General features: G+C 42.5%; 1 protein-coding gene across 4 annotated transcripts in view; it reads right to left on the bottom strand.

Annotated features, from left to right (window-relative positions):
- The window catches only part of SPTBN1 (spectrin beta, non-erythrocytic 1), a 211,475-nt gene that overhangs the window by 127,065 nt on the left and 59,517 nt on the right, over positions 1-24,893 (bottom strand). For all 4 annotated transcript variants that reach the window (XM_070379571.1, XM_070379572.1, XM_070379573.1 and 1 more), the window contains one exon: positions 19,594-19,790. In XM_070379571.1, coding sequence (XP_070235672.1) covers positions 19,594-19,741 — 148 coding nt within the window. In that variant the 5' untranslated portion in view covers positions 19,742-19,790. The remainder of the gene's footprint in view (positions 1-19,593; positions 19,791-24,893) is intronic.

Genomic DNA, 24,893 nt, shown 5'->3' on the forward strand with positions numbered 1-24,893 from the left:
TGTTGTTTAACGGGAATAGAGTTTCAGTTTTGCAAGATAAAAATGTTCTAGAGATTTGTTGCATGACAATGTCAATACAGTTAACACTATTGACCTGTCCACTTAAAAATGGTTAACATGGTAAATTCTATGTAATGAGTTTTTTTAACCACAATTAAAAATAAAATTAAAAAGGTCTTACAGTCTCAGGGGGAACCCACTACTGGGCATGGCTATAAAAGCAGATCTAAGGCCAAGTTTCGTGCCTATGACTCTAAACTTGAACAAAACGTTCTCAAAAGCTATCAACCAACACACTGATTCCTTCAAGTCCTCTCTTTAACCCTTAAGAAGGAAAAAAAGAAAAACCTGGATGGGAATTCTGCCAACTCCCATTTTTACAACAAAAGTCCCAATAAATTACTTATTGACTCCAAATTGCCTCCAAGCCTCATGTCTGCGTACATAGTCCTCCAGAGTCACTTCCGTTCACCCCAGTTACCCCTAACGTCAGGCCTTCTGATCTCTACATGCCCAACTTTCATGAAATTGTTCAAAAATTATTTTTTCAATCAGCCTCTTTGAGGTCGAATCCCCAAACCACAAATTTGTAATAGCAGTTTTTGGTACGTTAGGAAGAATCAGTGGCAACACATCATAGTTCAGCAGGCATGCACACACCTATACAATCTGGGTGTGGGTACAGGTGTGAGTGAGTGTCTCCATGAGCAGGCCCACAGGTGCACAGGATCACCTTGGCAGATATTAAACAGAAATGCTTTCCATACTCCTAAGGTTTTGTGATACTCCATCATCAACTCTCCTGAAATATTCAGACTCACTGATACCCTCTTAGTGTGGGTACATCCATAGTTTTCTGTCAAGAATAATTTTCATGTAAAAAGGGCCCATTAAGCAATGGATCACAGCTCTGACTGATCAAAGTGTCCTCCATCCTGCCTAGGTAAGAGTATGGAAGGGCAAATGGCAAAAATCATTACATAGAAGAAGGGCCTGTAATTGGACGTGATTATACTCAAAGTCTTGTTAACACTCTGTAAGAGCCTGCATTTCTGACTCATCAAACATAAAAAGTTTACAAAAAATTAACAAGAGACTAGGACTTGAGTCAGAGTCACATGGCATTTAATATTTCCTGGAGAAGGACAAAGGTTGCTATTATCAATACACAGTCTACATCTCACTGTGTACACACAAACCACTGGGAAAAGAGGCCATAACTCACCCTGGCAACCACAGGAAGGCAGTCTGCTAACTCCTCAGGAGCCCACACACACTCTTGGGGGCCTATTGTTGTTCAGTCACTAAATTGTGTCCGACTCTTTGTGACCCCATGGACTGCAGCACGCCAGGCTTCCCTGTCTCTCACTATCTTCTAGAGTTTGCTCAAACTCATGTCCGTTGAGTCAGTGATGGCATCCAACCATCTCATCCTCTGTCGCCCCCTTCTCCTCCTGCCCTCAATCTCTCCCACCATCAGGGTCTTTTCTAATGAGTTGGCTCTTCACATTTTGGCTCTTTGGCCACATTAGATGGCCAAAGTACTGGAGCTTCAGCTTCAGCATCAGTCCTTTCAATGACTATTCAGGGTTGATCTCCTTTAGGTTTGAGCTCCAAGGGACTCTCAAGAGTCTTCTCCAGTACCACATGTCCATGGGGGCCTATGGACCTTATTATATCTAACCAGTCCACCTCCTTGTTTTTCAAATGAGGACAGTGAAGCTGAGAGAGGCTAGATGATTTCTCTAAAGTCTCAACTAGCCAAGCCCAGCAGCATCCCAATCTCCGGACTGCACTAATAGTATTGACAGCAGCACTTTCATCAATGCCATAAACAGCTTTGGGACCTAAAAATAATTTTCCCTAGACTTTAATGCCCATCTTTAATGTCTGGCTTTTCTATAACAGTAGAAGAGCAGTGGGACAGTAGGTATTTAAATAAAGTGCCCAGTCACTTTGCAGGATCCTAGGATACCTTTACTAATTTAATTTCATCCTTCCTTAAATAAAACGTACCACTTTTCAAAAGATGTTTTCCAAGTTGTTTCTATAACCTACCAACAGTCATATCTAGGATATATTTTATACCTCCATACCTTATAAGGTAATTTATACCATCATACCTTTTTAGTATACTACTTAACACAAATGTTTGACCTTTAAAAAAAATAGGTCACTTAGGTCTCCCTTTTAAAACTGGTCACACTTCTCTTGTGCTTGACAATCAGAAGAAAGAACGCTATAAAATATCTGATTCTTTATTCAGCTTTCCTATTAAACATTGGTGACATTTGACTCTATCAGGAAAGGTTTTAAAGTCTGCTTAATCACCACTGATGCCACAAATGAGTATTCATTACTTTAAAAAAAAAAATCTAAAAGCTTTGTTCTAATATCTGTTCCTACAGTAGTTCTAATCTTCTAAGTTTACTCAAGGTATCTCAAAGTCTTATTCATAATTCTCTAACAGGGAGAGGTACAATATTCTTTTTTCCATGAATTAAAGGGTGTTCAGAGGCCAACAAATACTTATGGGAAGGAGGACAATTTCCAAGGGAGTTAGAGAAGCTGGGTCACAGATAGGCATCAGAGGCTTTCAATTACTGCCCTGGAACGCAGGGCCCCTGATTTATACCACCACTAAAGCAGGCAGGCTGGGCAAATAACAACCTAATTCAGAAAATCTCAGACTGAAATCTGTGAAACAGGGGCTAATGCCCCCTACTGAAGACTGCTCTTAATATTATAGTAATATTTTTATAATCTTGCCCAAGATGAAAGTGATACACAAATTTTGAGTATTACAAATAATCCCCCTGAAAATCTAGCAATATTTCTTCTTTACTATCCCCTGATACCAGACTACAGCTGTCTCAACAAAAGGGAACAGGGCCCTAAAGCTAATAACCCCCGCAGAGGACCAGCCTTCTCCCAGCAAGTGCAGGCAACTTGACTTGGATGTTCTTTTTTTTTTGGCTGTGCCCCACAGCATGTGGGACCTTAGTTCCCTAACCAGGGATTGAACCCAAGTCCCCTGCATTGGAAGGCAGAGTCTTAACCCCTGGATGGCCAGGGAAGTCCCTCGACTTCGATGATTTATGCTAAGCTCGTCTGTCTCCCTCCAAGGAACACGAGTCTCCCACTTACATCTCCATCCCTCCCGCTCCCTCCAATCTTAGCTATTTGCAGAGAAAAAAAATTTTTTTTCTCAACCTCCACTCCAAGAAAAGATTTAAAATATTTTTTATGACACGCTTTCCCTAAATCATTCTCTCAAGAAACGTTTAAGGTTCTGATCATGTAATGTGCACTGAGTGCAAAAACCCCAAAATAGGAAAATGCAGCAAGAGAAGACACAAATGTGAAGAACTTCTTAAGAGTTTTTTTTTAATTAAAAAAATGAGGCTTTTCCAATGCCCTCCCCCACCCCCTCCCCACTCCCAGGAGAAGGCCTGGCCTCACAAATGCCCTGTGAACACCACAGCACAAAAGGGCACAGGTCAGCCCTGTCTTCAGGCCATCAGACATATGCCCGCGTTCCTGTTTTTCCACTTGACTTCTGATCCACCCACTGTGCATTCATGTGTCATTTCTCAATATGCAAGGCCTCCTTGTAGGAGGAGAGAGGAGCCCTCTCTTCACAAGACTGATCTTCCAAATGTGTGTGTGTCTTAGGTGCTCAGTTGGGTTCGACTCTTTGCAACCCCTCGGACTGTAGCCCCCAGACTCCTCTGCCCGTGGAATTCTCCAGGCAAGAATACTGGAGTGGGTTATCATGCCACCCTTCTTCCTAATGCAGTGTTATAATTCACAGCCCCTACCGCATGCCTACCGTGTACAGATGCTGAGCTTGGCACCTTCCATGTTAAAGTTCTCTCAACAGTTCCATAGGGAGGATATTATGGTTCTCATCCTATAGAATTAACTTTGTCTACTACCTTACAGCTGGTAAGCAGCAGAATAGGCATTTAATCCCAGACTCCAGGCCTCAAAAGCCACTCTCCTGTCTCAGCATCAGACCGGAGATGGGCAGCCCTGGATGCCTGAATTCAAACCTAGGAGTAGCCGGGTGCTCAGGCCCTAGGAGGACCTGCGCATAGGTGTGTGGGGAAGCAGATGAGAGCGCCCTAGGGCCCATATGGTTCCCCAAAGCCAGGGAGAATAGAGGCAAATGCAAGCTAAGGAAAACATAATATAGTCCTGAAAACTGGAGGCCATGGGATAGAGCAAAAACAAATAAAAATTAACAGTGACCTGCCTTGCATATTTGCGACCAAAATGCCCCACGAAACTCTGAAGATACCCCAGCTTCTGGCACCAGAGCAAACAACTTAGCATGAGGCTTCATATGAGCAGAACCAAGCTCCCTCTCCCCCAGCTGCCCTTTCCCACCCCACCCCTCAACAGTCCACTACAGAGCAAGGCCTAGAGATCCAGTTTAAGTCCTTGCTTTCTCAAACCCTTGGCCATCGCCCCAGTTTTAGGGCCTCCTCCTCATCTCCAGACAAATTGACAGTCTCCTTAAATGGCTTCCCTCCATCTAGCTGTTCTCCTTGGCCTTCCTCCATGGTGTCCCCAGGAGGGCTCAAGTCCCACCTACCAGTGTTCTCAGGTTAAGTCACCAGAAGGTTCAGGATCCTTGGGGCTAAAAAAACCAGGTGAGGCCATTCTGTTTCATGCAGAGTGGCTCCAGGCTTGCCATTTTACATACTGAAATAACAAGTATGAGTCTACCTAAAAACTCTCCTGAACTCAAGTGTAGAAAGCCACTAGCTTGAAGGACGAAGGACTGAACTCCTTGGCATGACATTCGAGGCCCTCCTCATTTACTCTTATGGCTCTCGCTTGAGATCCTTCTCACTTCTGGTGGCTCCCCGAGGGAGCTGGGCACCATCATGCCATTCAGGGCACCACCTGCTCACCGTGAAACTCTGTTGCATCTACTGACACTGTCTCTCCTCTGCAAGAACTACAGAAAATCTTTTCTGCTGACCACAGGCTTGTTTCCACTTCATCATCTATCTCTATACAGTTGACCCTTGAACAACATGGGTCTGAATTGTGCAGGTCCACTTATACATGGATTTCTTTCAACAGTAGATGCTACAGTGCTGTATGATTCGTGGTTGGCTGAATCCAGCAGATGCAAAACCACACATACAGAGGAACCACAACACAGAAGGTTGACTATAAAGTTATATCCAGATTTTCTATTGCATGGAGGGTTGGCATCACTAACCCCTGCATTGTTGCAGGATCAGTTGTATTTCTAATGCTATTCTCAGTACCTGGCACATAATGAATGCTCAATAACTACTTCATTCATTCATTCACTAATGAGTGAATAAAACAAAACATGAAATAATCACTCTAATCATCGTGATTCATAGTTTCAAAACAGAGACCATGCAGATGTACTTTCAAATGAACCTGTTACCACAGGATCTTCCAACACTTGCTATAAACTCGAACTAGGATATCGGAGAAGGCGATGGCACCCCACTCTAGTACACTTGCCTGGAAAATCCCATGGATGGAGGAGCCTGGTAGGCTGCAGTCCATGGGGTCGCTAAGAGTAGGACACAACTGAGCGACTTCACTTTCACTTTTCAGTTTCATGAATTGGAGAAGGAAATGGCAACCCACTCCAGTGTTCTTGCCTGGAGAATTCCAGGGACGGGGGAGCCTGGTAGGCTGCCGTCTATGGGGTCGCACAGGGTCAGACAATACTGAAGCAACTTAGCAGCAGCAGGAGGATATCAATACTAGCATTAAAAAATAGAAACTGAAAACATCAGAGCAACGCATGAAATACATGTAAACACTACTTCGCAAAATTCAAATGTGGGTGGACACACACACATATACCCATATATAGTCCCTTAGGATAGTTCAACTTAATTTTGCAAAAGCAATATGCATTCGGTAGAAACCATACTTCAATCTGTGAATTTTGATCTTTTCCCAGAGTACCAGTCTGCATTATGATACTGCTTTGTGATGCTGTGCAGCAGCTCCAGTCAGCCAGGTGATCAAGAGGGCAAACAACCAAGAGGGCAAATACACCTACAGCCCTTCTGGCTTCCACTTTTAGTGTACATTACATGTACACTATACATTACATGAGACAGACAACACTTTATTATCAAACGGGCTTTATTAGAGTCAGACTAATATTAAGTGGTTCTGAGCACATTTAAGACGGGCTAGGCTAAGCTATGGTGCTCGACAGGTTAGGTGTATTAAATGCATTTTGGACTTGTGACATTTTCAACTTGCTGATGGGTTTATCAGGACATAACCTCATTGAAGATCTGGACACAAATTTATGTGCATACTGTACTGCTACAAAAATTCATTTCTTACTGATTATTTCCCTCAAATTTTTTGTTTCAAAATCTTAAATCAGTTATAGGTTAGATCAATGTGATTACTCTAAGGTCCTCCATTCAGTTTTAAAAACATAGAAACTACATGCTTCGTGATAAAATTGAGTTCAGATAATAATGATGTTGAGTGTGCCAATTACAATGGCTCCCTGAATGTGAAAGAGTTAAAAAGAAAAAAAAAAAAAAACATGTGGGCACACCTGAAGATTATGGCTGATTAAATGCACAAAGACGGCACAAGCACACCTGTTAATTCAGTGCCAGGGGTTTGGGGTTTCAAATTAGTATCAAGTGCCTCCTCCAGCGTGGCCTCCTTGCCATCCTGTATTTCTCAAGGCAGTCTTAAATACTTCTCCATTATTTACAAGCATCCTATGAACATGGGCTTTCCCTCATATGCTTGGAGGCAGTTCCAGGGATGGTGTGCTCAGGGCAAACTCGGGAGGCATACATTGATCCTCTGCAGAATGACCAGTTCCAAATACAAAAGTCTGTATCTTCACTGCAGAATCACACGGAGGGTAACAGATTTCATCTCTAATCTTATTTCTCCAAGATCAGTATATAACACAGCTTTGGGACTATCAATCCATGGAACTATCAAACCCACATACTGGTTAGAAGAAAGGTAAAACTGACCGGGGGGCCAAGCTGGCTAAATGACAGGCTGCTAGCGCTGTGGATTTAGAAAGTTACTAGATTGTTTCTGTTGTTGCTAACCACAGAAAAAAAAAGGCTTAAATTATACAACAGTGAAAGCAACCACCATGACAACAGCACTCAAGTCCACCTGGAGCCTAGTCTGGGGGACAGAGGAGTGGTCCTTGGCTGTCACAGCAAAAGTGAAGTCACTCAGTTGTGTCCGATTCTTTCTGACCCCATGGACGATAGACTACCAGGGTCCTCCATCTGTGGGATTTTCCAGGCAAGAATACTGGAGTGGGTTGCCATTTCCTTCTCCAGGGGATCTTCCCAATCCAGGAATCGAACCCAGGTCTCCCACATTGCAGGCAAATGCTTTACCATCTGAGCCACCGCAGCAAAATGGGAAGTAATCTAGGAGCCACACACTATATTGATAGCATTCCCTTCTCTGTCATGCATGTTCACCACATGTACCAAATTCCCTATGCCCTTAAAGTCAGGATACAGTATTCCAGGAGGAAAACTGGCTGACATACAAATTTGTGATGAACCATTAAATTATCAAACGCCAGTTGCTGGCACCCACTTGAGGTTAACAATGACACACAGGAGAACACAGGCAAACTTCAGGACCATCCAGGAGTGCCTGCCTCTTTAGAGATGCCCCACATTAAGCATCTATAGTATCCCAGAAACATGGGAGAGAGAGAGACAAAGAGGGAAGAGGCCCAGAAACACTGCAGTGACCCGAAGGAGGAGCAGACAAAACAAGAAATCTTCAGCTTTAACTCTTCTGGCCAAAAAACAAATAAACAAACAGACAAAAAAACCTAGGGGCAGACCTGTGCAGAACAAAAAGAGGCAGGGGCCATACTGACGGCTTCGTGGAAGAATGTCTGATCCACCGTATAATGGTCTATAGCAGCTTCCAAACAATTTCCCAAACCCCTAGAAACCTCACTGTCAATTAACAATGCAGTAGGGAGATCAGATCCTGCAAGGACAGAAGTCTAAAGCAATGCTCTTTGGTGGGGGAAGACTAAACTCCCAATTCTAACAATCAGCTGGTCCTGCTACTGTTCACAATAATTTACATGGAAAATATTTCAAACTTTTATAGTACGACAGGTGCCCTGTAAGAAAGTGCCATTCTAGATTTTTTTCCCAGTATGGTGACATTAAGCACAACATCAGCATGTTCCTCACCAACATGGAATCTGTTTTGAGGAAATAGACTGTATAAAACAGTCATCAAGACATACATCAAACTTTCAAAAGGAATTATCTTTAGGAATAGAGACAGGCTTGGGGGAGGGGAACATTCACTGTCTACTTCCAAAGAGTTTGGATTTTCTTTTTTTTTTTACAGTGCATGTATTGCAAAGTATGATATATAATGCAATATTAATATTTTATAATATATTTTAAGCTAAAAGTCTTAAATACATAGAACTAATTTTTCAATGGGTATTACAGAAATTAGGGAGAAATTTTCCCCAATGAAGTGACACTTATTAGTTCTGACCATAAACTGGTTCTTCAGCACAAGTAGCAGTATCACATTCTGACTTACACAAAGAATGTTGAAAAAATGTGACACACCTTTACTGTCTTTGAGGACTTCTTAGCAATCAGCCAGAGAGACAAAGCACGGATACATCCACCTTGAGCACACACACAAAATTAATAAGACTCAGGCTGGAGCAGCAGTGAGAGCTTGGTATTCCCGAAGACTTAAGAAGGTGACCCAAATGGTAATGTGCAATGCAGAGGGTGCCTGGGGACCTGGCAAATGGCCCAGCATCTCCCTGACTTCAGCTATCTGTTTCTTACGATGCCTACAGACACAATCATGTGGCTAATAAAGCCATTTCACATACATGCTCAAAAAATCAAAGGACTCTGAAGAAATTTAAACGTGTGTGGCAAAATTTTTATCAGCCTCACCCAGTAATACATCACTACCTTAGGGTTCTGAAAACTCACAGGTCTACAGAAAAGAGATCAAAACTTCCCTTGAAAATTAAATAATGATAATCTGAAATCAGAATTGTGGGAAATGGGTATGTTTATCAATCGGAAAATGGAGACTAAGATTCAGATTTTGGGAAACTGTGACACCTTGATATAACCGTCCCATGTACTGACTGTCTTATATAGCCTATTGCCCAAAATAGAAAATGTACTGGTAAGGAACATGCTAATGTACTTACGTCACTATACTGCTAAGAAATCTGGAGTGACATGCTATTACCAGGCACCTGTCACACTCTTCTGGTCGTTGAGGCCCCAAAAGAAACAACAGTCTAGACTGTTTCCAAGTCCCTAAATCACCAAGCAAATTCACAAGTTAATTTAGGTACAAACTGAACAGTTAACTCTAATAAGGCACACTCTAAAGACTGACACACTAATGTTCATTTCTCTATATTTTTTCAAAGGTATTAAAGGAAGCTGCTGAGCCTTCCTGGTGGCTCAGACAGTAAGGAATCTACCTGCAGTGCAGGAGACCTGGGTTCGATCCCTGGGTCAGGAAGATTCCCTGGTGAAGCGAATGGCTACCCACTCCAGTATTCTTGCCTGGAAAATGCCATGGACACAGGAGCCTGGTGGGCTACAGTCCATGGGGTTGCAAAGAGTCGGACATGACTAAGCGACTAACCAAAAGGAAGCTATAAGCTTACTGGTTGCTTTGTTTTAAAGAAGCAGTTAATCAATGGTGAAAGTCACCGTGCCATTTTATAAAATAGTTTTATCTCTGAATCAAGAACATCAATCTATCCGAAAACAGGCCATGAGCATCTACTGTTATGCACTGCCATCTGCCCAGCACCCACCCCCTTTTGTAGGAAGAGCTCCATGTGGTTCCAGGGAGAGCTACCATGTTCTTCCATCCCTCTGCACCCCCACATCACAGTTCACCCGTTCAGGAGTTACCCCTTGACCAAAGTCTAGTAAATTACAGCCTCCTTATCAAACAGCCACCAATGTTGCCAACTGAAACTAGAAAAATGAGGCAAGAGGTGGATAGCAAAGCTCAGGGGCACATGGCAGCTACATTCCCTGCTACCTGGAAGACTACCTGCAGGAGCAGAAATAGAAGCTAAAATCAACAGACTGAGGAATAGAAACCCTTACTTTCTGTTGTTCTGGGGCCTGTCTGCACCTTGCCTTCTCTTCTGATCGGCTGTTTGGCTCTTCCCTTGGTCACACAAAATACACCAGTATCTTTCCCCCAAAGTCCTAACATAAAGTGCCTTCCCCCACCACACCACAATTCTGCATGAGAAATGCCAACCACAGCCTCCAACTGCCAGCTGAATTCTCTCTAAGCCATGGATGGACGGGGTTGGTGTGTTTTATCCACATAGCTTCTTACTCTTCACCAATGTTATGGATACTGCTCCTAAAGGTAGTCATTTGTAAGTAATCAGTTGGTCATGACCTGGTATAAAAAGATTCTCTGGGCCAACTGGAGCCCCATCTCCATGCTCAACCTCACAGAGATGTGGACTAGAGAAGCCAAGGTATTGAATCATTTAGCAATGAGACCAGAACAGAAAAGACTGGCAGGAGGTAGAGTTGGAACTACAACACACCACAGCCACGTGTGAGCTGACGTATGGTGAGCAGACACCAGCACTATGCAAAGGGCTCCCGTCAGCGAGGCACCCACCCCACCTGAAAGATGAAGATCGCCTCCAGCCCTACCGCAACCTCAGTCACTAACGAATTTCTGGGTCTCCCAAGCTGGAAGCTTTGCAGTAACCTGTGCCCCTACTTCACCACACTCTACCTTTTTTTATTCAGATACTTAAGTGAATCCCTGTTTCTGACAACCAGAAAGGGCGAAGCCATAATAATTCTGAATGCAGAATTCTTTCCAGAGAAGCCCATCAGCAGGCATAAACCAAATGCTTGTTACCATGGTACCCAGAACCTTCCCACTGGATTACTGTATTGAATGTGATCATGTAAAAACTCATGACAGATACACCGTTTAATAACCAAAGCCATCTTCTTAAATCAGCTTGGTGTCAAACATCAAAACTGTAATTCAAGAAACTAACATCTCCCCAGATCAGTTTTCTCTACAAATTAGAATACTAAACTGAATGGTACTGCTGAAAATGGCAGTTAAATAAAAAACCGTAGCTATCTGAATTTCATTGTAGAATTGACTTTGTGATATTTTTAGTTTGTTCTCATTGTGAGATGTGTTTTTAAAGTGGACAAGACTTTATAAATGCCTTGCATGTAAATGATATATTATCTTGTTACTTTCTTATATTTTCTTCTTTATTTGCTCATGGGTCCGCTTTGGTGGAACACTGGCTAAAGAGTTGAACGGTATAAGTGAATTCAACAGAGGGAACAAAGATGACCATACAAGATGACCAAACATCCATCAGTAGGTTTTTCTGGTGACCACATCCAAGTAAATGAAGAAGTATTTAACTCCACAGTATCAGATGCCTACGAGAGATCTGCCACCTGCTCCAAGGCAACTGCCAAATAAAATCACAGTATTATGGTGTTGGCAACTTTTACAGAATTTTTTCTGTTCTTCCCACTCATCTACCACCATTACTTACATAAGAGAACAGAGGGAGAAATGAGGTATTGACACACGCCACTGCAAGCAATATGAAAATATTTTGCTAAAGTAAAAGAAATTGGTCACAAATAGCCACATATTGTAGGATTCAATTTAGTTGAAATGTCCAGAGTAGACAAATCCATAGTCAGAAACTAGATTAGTGGCTGCCTGGAGATGGGGAGGAATGAAAATGGGAAGTGACTGCTAATGTGTATGTGACTTCTTTTGGGGGTGATGAAATGTTCTGAGATTAGTGTTATTAAATATAACTGTGAGTATATTAAAAACCACTGAATTGTATACTTTACAGGGGTAAATTTTACAATATGTAAGTAATACCTCCTTAGACTGCAAGGAGATCCAACCAGTCAATCCTAAAGGAAATCAGTCCTGAATATTCATTGGAAGGACTGATGCTGAAGCTGAAACTTCAATACTTCGGCCACCTGATGCGAAGAACTGACTCATTGGAAAAGACCCTGAGGCTGGGAAAGATTGAAGGAGGGAGGAAAAGGGGACAACAGAGGATGAGATGGTTGGATGGCATCACAGACTTGGCAGACAAGAGTCTGAATAAGCTCCAGGAGCCGGTGATGGACAAGGAGGCCTGGCGTGCTGCAGGCCATGGGGTCACAAACAGTTGGACACAACTGAGCAACTGAAGTAATATCTCAATAAAGCTGATACTTAACAGACAGACAGATGGCTGTGGGTAGGGGGTGTACATATGCAGAGAGAGTAGGAAAAGCAGAAGACTGGATAAAAATGATAATGTTTTCCTCTTTTGCTTACCTAGGTAGTCTCCAACAAAAGACAGGTCACATTCCCTAAGTTAAATCATAAATCAACCATAAAATATAAGGAATTTCCCCCTAAAAATGGTGATCGGAGTTCCTCAAAAATAAGAGACTGACTTAAGGAAAATTTTCTTGTTGGGTGAGAAGTTAAGAAAAGGGCTAAGATGTAGTGAAGGTAAAAGTGTTAGTCACTCAGTTGTGTCCTACTCTTTGCGACCCTATAGGTTGTTGCCCGCCAGGCTCCTCCATCCATGGCATTCTCCAGGCAAGAATACTGGAGTGGGGTGCCATTCCCTTCTCCAGGGGATCTTCCCGATCCAGGGATAGAACCCAGGTCTCCTGCATTGCAGGCAGATTCTTTATTGTCTGAGCCACCGGGGATGCAGCAAGAGATGATAAGGGAATGAAGATAGAGAAGTTCTCTGCCAAATGAATAAAACTTGAAAGTGACTGAGGGGCAGGAATGGGGGCTGGGTTAGGAAGAGGAATGGTGTGTGGTTAAGAGGTTTGATAAAGAAGAGGCTGGTGCTCCCAGACAGGATCATTCATCTCAGCTACTATGGAGTTTCAGCCACTGCTGAGATGAGAGAGAATTTGAAGACTATAAGGAACAGGAGCAGGAATCCAAGCAGATTTCAAAAGTCAGGAGGGGGTCATCTACAGCAGCAAGGAGAAAGAGATGGGAGGGAAATCTGAGGAATCTGTATCTAAAAGAGAAAGAAAAGATTTCTGTAGTCCTACGGATGGGACACTACTGAAGCTTTATATATACAAAAAATAAATTGAGGGTATAATCCAGGACTGCATGTAATGACCTAAACAGACTTTCTCTCAATAACTTTGCATAAACCCCTTTGATATGAAATATTCTTCCAGATTCAGATTTCACAAACAATAGGTGGTGTATTTACTGGGCACTAGGGACCATGCCGCTCTCAGAAATAATCCCAAATAATGCATAATTTAGGCAAACAGCCTCAAGAGTAGATGAGAACAGAGACTGGTGATTTAGTCACTAACTCCTGTCTGACTCTTGCAACCTTGCCAGGCTCCTCTGTCCATGGGGTTCTCCAGGCAAGAATATCGGAGTGGGTTGTCATTTCCTTCTCCAAAGGATCTTCCTGACCCAGGGATTAAACTCATGTCTCCTGCACTGAGCTACCAGAGAAGCCCCCCACTCCATCATGCAAAAAGCCTTTCCCTTGGGGCATAAAAGTGTTCCATCTGAACAGGGTGGTGAGCACGCGAATAAGAAAAGCTCTAGCTTAATTTTCAAGGAATGAGTCCAAGCTCAAGGTGGTGTACCATCTTGGAAGGCTGAAAGTGCTTTCTATTTTCATAAAAGGCATTCTCAGAGCCCTGCAGCCCAGCCTCTCCTCTTCTGCTGCAGTGGAAACGGAAGCAGCTGCACAAAGGTTCAAGACTCAGTCTCTCTCCAAGTTCCAATGGGTTTTATATTACTAGACTCAGACTCTTAAAAATGGTTTTGGTTTTTTTCCCTCTTGCAATCAATCTGTCTCTCTAAATTACTAGAGTGCTAGTTGCCTACACTACTTTCTTGGCACTGGCATACAAATAAACAGGCTTTTATCTTCCTAATTGGATCATTCCAGACCATGTTTTATAGATCTCTTTGCATATTCAACAGCAAGCTGGCGCCATACTTTCACTAGAAGGAAGTAAAATATTTTATATATATTTGTTTGTTTATGTATTCATCCTGGCAGGGGTGATGGATTGTACATTAACAGGCGTATTCTGGGAAGCAGAATTCTATGTAAAACCACTATAGTACAGGAGATCTTAAAAAATATGAAGCCAGTATCTAAACCATCTAATTAAAAAACTCATTACTGGTAGAAAAAATAAGACATCTCTCTCAAAAAAGGTAAATTAAAAAAATCTTCTACTTTTTTTTTTAAACAGGAGTTACTGTTTTTTTTTTTTTTTTTTTGCTTTTAATTAATTTATCTGGCTGCATTGGGTCTGTTTCAGCATGCAGGATCTTTAGTTATGATATATGTGATCCGGGCTTCCTAGGTGGCGCTAGTGGTAAAAAAAAAAAAAAAAAAATGCCTGCCAATGCAGGAGACATAGGAGTTCAGCCCTTGAATTGGGAAGATCCCCTGGAGGAGGGCATAGCAACCTACTCCAGTCTTCCTGCCTGGAGAATCCTTTGGATGGAGAAGCCTGGCGGGTTAGGGTCCATAGTCAAAGAGTTGGACACAACTGAAGTGACTTAGCACACACATGTGGGATCTAGTTTCCTGGCCAGGGATCGAACCCAGGCCCCCTACACTGGGAGCTCAGAGTCAGCCACTGGACCACCAGGGAAATCTCCTCTTCTGCAGTTTCAAAATAAGTTTCCACCATCTGTGCAGGTCTACCCATTTGCGAATTAAGTATACTAAATCATATAAGTATGTAACCTTAATGATAGCTTGAAATTTGCAATCAACGGGCAGAAAGTAGAGGCAAGTTCTGCTCTAACTCTCATTGTATAGAATCCAGGTCTTTTCTTCTGGAGAAAACCTCGGCCTAAGTTTTTTTATCTGTAACTGCAGAGTTTTTTTAGGATATAGTTTTGAAACGTCCCCACTAATTTTAATTAGCACTAGAGAGCTCATTTAGTGCCCTAAGAAATTTCCTGCTCTCCCGGAGATTACAAATTAAAAGACCCATACAACCACAGGGCCTGGGGGTGGGAGTGGGGGTTGGGGGGAACCTCAATCACCTCCTGGAGGAGGATCCACCCTGAAGGGGCCTATAATGAGGACAGGGATTTCAGCAAGAAATGCTTGGTCACCCCAATGAAAACTTCCCTTTAAAGGGAATCTAGTTGATACATAGTTACTAAATAAGTGTTATTTACTCTATCCATGTAATGTAAAAGATACAGTTAGGTGCTTTCACTTCATTTTCTCAGCTTCCTTGATTCTCCACAACCACATAAACTCAAGGTCAATTTCTTTTGTCATTCCCACAGCTTTGCAGAAAGGCTCTCCTGAAAAATTTTAGCTCATAAATGCTGATGAGTGACAACTCCCAAAGTCATTTTGGTTTTAATTTCTGACATTTTTTGAAATGTTCATTTGTACACAGGCTTTCTCCTACTACTTCTCTGTGCCATTATATTGGGGGGGAGGACATTAATCAAAATTTTGGGATGTGATATTAGATGTTAAGATGTTTTTATGCTTTTTCCCTAATTACCAAATTGTTCAGATTTATTTCAGGAAAAAGTTCAAATACAGATACAAAAAAAAAAAATCACTCAGAAAGAAACACGAAATATTTTGGTACACAGCCTCCTATTTTTTAAAATTCACTGTTTATGAGTGTTGATATAAAGATATTAATTCTAATTACTTTATCAGGCTAAATGTTACACTTTTAAAAAAGATTACTTTTTCTACCTGCCTTAATTTGTGTTGATTCTACAAAATATAACCTAAACCATAAACACCCATCACTTGTAAAAAGAAAACATTTACCTTTTACATTTCTTTAAAAGAGTAAAAGCTTTTTTTTAAAAAAGCATGTAAGCTTCAGGCTCACAGCAATAGAATTCTCATCTATATACACTACAAAGTGATTGCCAGCACAATTCCAGTTACCATCCATTCACCAGTCGACACCCTCTACCCCCATTACCCACTCTCACCCCCTTTCCCTACCGTAATCACTAATCTGATCTCTGTGAGTTTGTTTCTGGTTTATTTGTTCATTTGTTTTGTTTCTAGATGAAATGGCCTCAGACACCTGACAAAGTAGACCAGATGACCATCAGTCCTCTACACCAGTCTCAACACATGATTCCCCAGACAGCCGTGATAGCATCATGTGGGAAACTGCTAGGAACGTAAATCATCAAGTACCATCCTGGACTTACTGGATCAGAAACTCTGGGAGTGGGCCCATAATCTGTGCTTTGATAAGATCTCCACAACATTCTGAAGCCCACTCAAATTCCAGAACCACGGTTCTAGACACTGCTGGACTGGACTGTTATTCCTGCCATTAGCATGGTAGGCTTTTTGGAGAGCTCAGAGATTGTTCTGTCACACAGACCTGGGAAGTCAGAAAACAAGCAAGATAGTTTCCTCAATAAACAGATAGTTTTCCTGGAGTCTTCTGGATTCACTAAAAGCAATTTCTTTTTTCTTTTCACGTTAAATATCCTGGAGGCAGCATGTTTTCTTTTCAATAACTCCTTACAGTTATTCATGGCTTCTTCAAGCCACAGGATGCATTCCTGAGCCTTCTCAAGATCTTTCTAACACGTCTGAATTACCCATTATCATTCCTCTCACCCATGAGCTCTGAATCATTTTGCATTTTATCGAATATAAAAAAATAGTAGGCTATACACTTCAGAGCTGGTCTGCCTTCAGCCGCTTGTCAGCAGTGTGACCTTGGCAAGCTACTTAATCTACCTGTGCCTCAGTTTCCTCACCTGTCAGTTCAGTCAGTTCATGGGCTTACCTGCAGGTAATAATAACCTCCCCCACAACTGCTAAGGGATTAACTGTTAAAATATGCCATGAATAGTGCCTGACACACAGGAAGCACGTTTACTATCATTATCATTTGTTCAAGCACCTGGATAACACAGAAGGAAAGACATTTTAGGAAGTGTAAGGACAGCTGATTAATCCTAGAACAGATGGGGACCTCCTCTGGAACTACAGTAACAAAGAACAAGGATGTGCTCTGCAATCGGCAAGTAAAAGCAAAATACTACAGTTGACCCTTGAACAACACAGGGGTGAGGGACACCAATTCTCCACACAGTTAAAAATCCCCATTGTTCAAGGGTCAACTGTACACAGCAGTCTGGAACCAGAAAGCAGCTGACTGGTGATCAAATATGACTGGTCACTATAGTACCACACTGGTCTAAAGGCTCAAATGAAAACTCAAGAAAATGAGGCAAGAGACTGAAGTACAAATCAATCCACTAGCACAGGACAGGATCATGGTTTCCATGAGGTTCCATGTTAGTGAATAAGCTAGAAAACAACACTCCAATTCTAGAGTGACTATCTGGTTAGTCACTTACTTGAGTCAACTTACCTCAAGTCAGGTAAGTTCAAGAAAGATCTTTAAGTCACCACCACTCAAGAAACAAACTCTCCTAAGGGCAACTGAAAATTTTCCCACAGCATTCAGTTGGCTTCATCCCCAACATCCATTTCCCTCTTCCTCTTTTCCCATTATATTCCACACTTTTTAACCTAGCTGTCTGGGTGGGACTGACCCCTCATCAACCCCACCACTCCCCATTCCCTGCACTCCAAGATGCACCCTGATTAGCTGATGTCAACCAGCATAACCTCTTGTGACTCCAGTGGAGAAAGGTTCTGAGAGAGGCATGTGAAATGAGCATAATCAGTCAAGCTGGTGAGGCGATCCCAGGGCCTCGGAGAAGCACAAGACTGGGCAATCAGAGGTGTGCTTCTCTGCTGGATGTCCTTTCAGACAGATCCGGAACCTGGGGCAGCCATCCTGGGACTCCAGGACCCAAAAGCCTACCTGATAATGGCGTCTACACCAGCAAGCAAAGCCAAAATGCAGAGAGACAGAAAATGGATCCTGGTCACACCATTTAAGGTCAGGAGCAAGTCTAGCTTAAAGGTGAATTTATCTACTGCTCTGTCACTTCTCTTTGTCATCTAAACCATTCAGGATTAAGTTCCTCCTCTAAGCAGTACATGCCTCTTAATCACATTATGCTGTAAAGGTAACAAAAAAGTGAGCTATCTTCACAATTAACAGTAAACTTACCTTTTTAAGCTGTGACTTCAATTTATAGGTCATAATTAAAGATATCAGGAAAAAATACATAAACCTGATTTTCTCACTCAGAAATCATTTTATTTGAAATCTCAAAGTACAGAGGCAAGATTCTGAATAAACTCCACATGGTTTACATGTATTCAGTACTGCTGACTTTTCACTGTGACTGAGCCCCTTCCTGATCTTCAGGGCCATCTCAGGACAGAACACTCCCTGCTCACCTAGGGCCCTGGTAAAAGTGTGCTTTAAGAACTGAACAGCAACAAGGGGGTGAGAAATCACAACGTAGGGGACACGTGCCTGTCAACTTGATCAATGGCAGACTTACCTGTATTAAATGTGCCCTCACCAGATTAAGCTACTGCTCTTCAGATCAAAAACTTCTGCCATGTGATACAAACTAACCTTAGCCACTCAAAGTGAGTACTGTAACACATCTGGTTAATTCATGTAGCACAGTCCGTAAGTAAACGTGTTTATTTGTATTCTGTTGACCCTTACACCAGCAGTCCCCAGCCTTGCTGGCACCAGGGACCACTTTCGTGGAAGACTATTTTTCCATGGACCAGGAGTAGGGGGATGGTTTTGGGATGATTCGAGTGCAGTACATTTGTTGTGCACTTTATTTCTAATCTAGAGCTGCTGCTGATCTGACAGGAAGTACCAGTCCATGGCCCAGAGGCTGGGGACCCCCGCCTCACACAACATGAGTTTGAATTGTGCAGGTACACTTACACAATTTTTTTCAATAAATATACAGATACACAGTAAATGTATTTCCTTATGATTTTCTTATTAACATTTTCTTCTTTTCTCCAACTTACTTTATGGCAAGAATATAATATATAATACATTTAACTTACACAATATGTATTCATCAACTGTTTATATTATCGATAAGGTTTCAGGTCAACAGTGGGATGTTAGTATTAAGTTCTGACAGTGAGCTATTAGAAGTTAAGTTCTGGGGGAGTCAAAAGTTAAATGTGGATTTTCGAATGTGCAGCAGGTCAGTGTCCCTAACTCCCATGTCGTTCCACGGTCAACTGTATTTTTATGTCTAAGGTACAGTACACTTCAATATTCTGAAACGTAAGATGTGCTAAAAATAAAACAGTCTGACAAACACAGGGCAACTCTTTCTGAATGGCTATACAAACACCCTGTGCTCTGAATCATTCTGGCCTTGAGACCGACCATTCTCCAAATAGGGGACTGGCCATCTTCTAAAATGGTCAGCTTGCTCTCGGAGGACATGGTCAAGTAGATATGAGTCTATCGTGCAAGGGCAACAGAGTGCCTGATTTCAAAGGGATCTGTAAGGCATCCCAGGCCTCGACGGTGGGGCGGGAGGGAGACCTACCTGCCAGAGCCTTGATGCGCGACCGCTCAAAGAGCCGTGCGGAGCTGTTCTCATTGTCCCAGTCGTCCACGTCCCAGCGGTTGTTGACATCGCTGTACTGCTGCTGGATCTCAATGTTGTCGTAGTCTGTGGCTACTGTGGTCGTCATCTTGGACCGTCTCAGCTGCTCCTCCACATCAGCGCCTTCTTACAGGTCTCTGAGAAAGAAAAGGAAAACCCTAGTCAGATGTCTAAGCCGTTGGTCCCTACAAATCTACTGAGCAAAGGTGAGCAGAAGGTAACACAGGTCCTACGTGCCAAGAGTAGGTCTTGGGAGTCCATAAGAGCTGGTTTGTAAGGTCAGCAATGCCTCATAACATGTGTGTGACCTTGGCCGCAGCACTTAACATCTGAGACTCCGTTCCCCCAGACATTAAAGGGGGAAGATACTCTACAGATTGTTGAGAAGACTGAATGAGATGATAGATGCCCAACAAAGGGTGGGTTCTTCCTTCTTTCTAATACTTAAACTTTGTAATTTTAGAATTTCATTGGAGCTGGATGAACACCTCCCTCAGGCTTCTGAATGAACAAATTTTTTTTTTTAATGTTTATTTACTTATTTGGCTGTGCCAGGTCTTAGATGCAGCATGTGGGATCTAGTTCCCTAACCAGGGATTGAACCCAGGCCGCCTGCATTGGGAGTACAGAGTCGTAGCCAGTGGACCACCAGGGAAGTCCCTGAATGAACAAATTTATTTCTATTGTATGTCATCATAAACTGTAAGCTTTTAGCTTCTCCTAGAAATTCATACAACGTGATGCGAGAGAACTAACATGACTTTATCTAACCATCTCATTTACATGTTAGAAAACTGATGCCTAATATTAAATGACATAGTAAACCTAGATAGCATATTGAAAAGCAGAGACATTACTTTACCAACAAAGGTCTGTCTAGTCAAGGCTATGGTTTTTCCAGTGGTCATGTATGGATGTGAGAGTTGGACCATGAAGAAGGCTGAGCACCAAAGAATTGATGCTTTTGAAGTGTGGTGTTGGAGAGGACTCTTGAGAATCCCTTGGACTGCAAGGAGATCCAAACAGTCCATTCTGAAGGAGATCAGCCCTGGGATTTCTTTGGAAGGAATGATGCTAAAGCTGAAACTCCAGTACTTTGGCCACCTCATGCAAAGAGTTGACTCACTGGAAAAGACTCTGATGCTGGGAGGCATTGTGGGCAGGAGGAGAAGGGGATGACAGAGGATGAGATGGCTGGATGGCATCACTGACTCGATGGACGTGAGCCTGGGTGAACTCCGGGAGTTGGTGATGGACAGGGAGGCCTGGCGTGCTGCGATTCATGGGGTCGTAAAGGGTTGGACACGACTGAGAGACTGAACTGAACTGAACTGAACTGAGTGACAGTACTGGTGGTGTTTAACAGGCATCAAAAAAGTGACTAAATAATGACTGAAATTACGTATATGATTGTGTTATTTCAAATTCTACTACCAACCCCAATACCCCCGCCTCAGGGGCCCAACCACGGCCACAGTGTTTTACAGGGATAAATGGGAATTCTCAGAACTTTGGTCTCAATGTTTGGCCCACTGACATCTTTGCTTTATCACAGGGCCCTCAAGAGAGTTAGGTGAAACATATTTAGCTGTAAATATATAGCTTCTCCCTTCAATATAGCTATTATTCATTCATGGAACCAAAATGTACTGAGGACCCAGTACATGCTCAGCACTGTTCCAGGTGCCGGGGATAACAGTAAACAAGGTAAGGACCCAGCACTAGTGAAGCTTACGCCCTAGTAGGGTGAGCTGGACATACAGCACACAAGAAAAGGCAAGACAGCTGAAAGAAAATAAAACGAAGCTATAGCGATGTGACAGAGGATAACATCAATAATGCTGTGTTAGCTGTGTTATAAACTTCAAAGCTGCTCAGAGGCCAGACTTAATCATTCTTACCACAAAAAGGAAATGATAATTATGCGAAGTGATAGAGGTCTTAGCCAATGCTACAGTGGTAATCACACTATATTATATAAACATATCAAAACAACATATCTTACACCATTTTAAACTTACAAGCTTAATCTTATATGTCGGTTATATCTTAATTTAAAAATAAAACAGAGAAGAATGGATGAATGGCTATTTTAGAGCTGGTGGTGGGTCAGGGAAGGCCTGAGTCAGTATGTAAACTGAGACCTCAATGATCTTTCACACTCAGATCAAGAGGAATAACGTTCTCGGCAAAGGAAACCGCACGTGTAACGGCCCTACAGTGAGACCAGCACAGCTTGTTGGAGGAATGAAGAGCTCGGTGTGGCCAGAGTCAGGTGGGCAGGGTGAGAGACAAGGAGATGGGGATACAACAGCAGGTGGGGCCAGACACGAAGGGCTGTTAAGTGTGATGGAAGACACAGCAGGCTTTTAACCCAAAAACTGACGTTACTGGACGAATGTCTTTAAAAGGTCAATCCTGGTGCTGTGTGAAAAACAGATTCTAGGAGGCAACGATATGTGCTTAAGTTGTATCAGTGTAGTCAAATTCCTGCATGTTTTGTATACACAACCATCCGAGTAAATTAAAAAAGGGAAGAGGAAGAAAGATGCCTACCCTCCTCCACTTAGTTGTGGGAAAATGTCCCAAGGAAAAAGATGTTTGTCATCTCCCCAACTATCCTGCCCCACCTGCCCCATCTTAAGATTCAAAAATGATAAGATTTTGTACCTGGATGCTCATTTCATGAAAACCTCATTCAGTGTGCACCAAGAATGCGCACAGAGACCAGAGTCAGCAGACCCAATCGCTGGAGCTCTAATCAAACCAGACACCACCTGGCAATCCCAAAGGGACCACTTGAGCTGTGGACAAAAGCACTGCTTGAGGTGCAGTTCACCTTGTGGTGCCAAAAGCACAGACACCCCCTCTCATCACTAGCTGTTTTCTCACAAGCTGTCGACCAGCACATCCTCCATGTTCCTAAGTGAGAGGTATCGTGTCCACCTCACAACTGAGCCACGCAGCTGTAACTCACAGAGTCAGCCACCTCTGCTCAAACAGAAACTTCCTGGATGGGAGTACACTCCCAGATTCCCATCGAGGCAGACATTATCATGTCAACAACATACATTTAACAGTAGATTAATTTTAACACCTCCATTAGCAATGTATTTAGAAGATTTCATAAAAACAGTAAAATTCAGACACCTAAGCCAGTGAGTGTATCTACAGAAGAATCTTACAGTTGCTTTCAACATCCACAGTCATAATCCCTTCAAAAAGAAAATCAATATTGTTATGTACCATTTAACCTGGAGATGTTAATTTTTAGGACTCCATTAAAACCAAAGATTTCTACAAAATTTAGCCTTGGAGGATGTGATCTCTAAGGGGAAAAATGTGAAAGTACTGTTAATTCCAAAATGTTTAAGCCAACCCAAGGTGAAATCTGACTACCACGTACCTCTTTCCAGATTTGTTTTGGCTATTTGGTGCCACCTGCTGCCCGATGAGAGCAACCCACACCACGTCAGGGCAGTGACCAACCTGGGCTCCACCAACGGCCACCCCCCACCCTGACCTCCGCCAACCTCTGACTATACAGTAAGACCAACTACAACCCATAAATCTTCCAACCACTGACTTATCCACAAATTCCTCAACAAGCAAGTATTGGGTCCTTAACGCAAGTTTAAAATAAGTAATTTTAAGAATATAAGCACAGGTTTTCTACATTTTCTTCTTTTTTTTTCCAGTTTTTTTTTTTTTTGATGTGGACAATTTTAAAAGTCTTTACTGAATTTATGACAATTCTACTTCTGTTTTATGTTTTAGGTTTTTGTCCATAAGGCATGCGGGATTCCTCAACCAGGGATCAAATTGCACTCCCTGCATTAAAAGGCTAAGTCTTAACCACTGGACCATCAGGGAAGTCCCTCTAAGTTTTCTTCTTTAATGGTGTTCTTTAATAATGCCATTGCTCCTCCAAACCTCAAGAGGGGACTGGGAAACAAGAGTTCCTATGAGTCTATAAACAAAAGAAATACGATTATATTATTTTTGATTGTTTCACTTGAGCTCCTAAGAACTTGGATACCAGGGGCATTTTTTTCCTCAATGTTCTCTGTCCAAAGACAATACCCGTGCCAAACTATAGAGTGTTTATGATGACAAAATTTTTAAAAAAACTTCAGGGGTATGTCAAAGCTGAAAATCCCACCTCCCCATCAGGGCCGTAGTGAAAAGGTGCCTCTAGGTATTCAAGAGCAACCGTGCAGGAACCTGACGGTGAAGGAACTTCAGAGACAAGGCAAGAGCATGGACAAGCGCATGTCCTTGACACAGGGATTCCAGAAAGCCCAGCAAGCAACACACATCACTATCCTATAACCCACTTCAACAAGGACAACGGTGTCAGCTGCGGGGCCAACTTGCAGCACACATACAGGTGTCCCCAGGAGGTTATCTATGAAGGGCTAGATTTTCCCAAGGTGCTATCAGTCATGTGTCCCAAGGGCCAGTGAAGCAATCTGTACTTCAATGGCTGTGGGAAGATTAGGAGGAGAGAAGAGAGGAGGGCTGCCCATCTTGGAACCCTGCCTGGTGGTTGGTCTGCCATCAGAAAAGCTGGAGAGGACTGTTTAAGGCTGGCGTGAGATAAAACCACCTCCACTGCTGAGAGGGGTTCTTACTGCCTCCCTGGCTCAGTGAGGGCCTGAATTCCGACTTGATCACCACAGCAGGAATCCATTAAATAATCCTTGAGTGAATAAAAATCACTGATACCCTAGATGTGATATGAATAAAACCCATGTCTTCTGTGGCTACATATTGGGAAGATAATTAGAAGGGCATCTCTGCTCTTTTCTTACCACGTGAGAGTGTGTGTGTGTGTTTAAGTAAGGAATAAGTTAAAAAGACAAGCCCCCTCCACAAATTAGTCTGCTCTAATCCTCTGTCCTTCTCTAATTCCTATGAACTGGAATTTTCCAAAAATACAGACATTCCACAAAGCTTTATCATTTTCTACTTCATGAAGAAGACAACTTTATTCCTTCAAGCTGGCAAAGACAGAAATAGATGAGGAAACTATTATTGTAGCCCTACGAGGCAAAGAGGTGCCACCGGCTTTGGCCTGTGTGGCCACAAGGTCACAAACAACAGAAAAGAAACTGGAGCTTCACCACTCCCAGCTTTGGGAGTTGAGTTATTAGTTCTCCTCTTCTTTGAAAGTCAACACCTGGCAAAGTCTAGAGGGAAAACATGATCTGTTTATTTTCCAAGGTACTAAATCTATT

This window comes from Bos mutus, chromosome 11 (assembly GCF_027580195.1).
Source record: "Bos mutus isolate GX-2022 chromosome 11, NWIPB_WYAK_1.1, whole genome shotgun sequence".
Taxonomy (NCBI): domain Eukaryota; kingdom Metazoa; phylum Chordata; class Mammalia; order Artiodactyla; family Bovidae; genus Bos; species Bos mutus.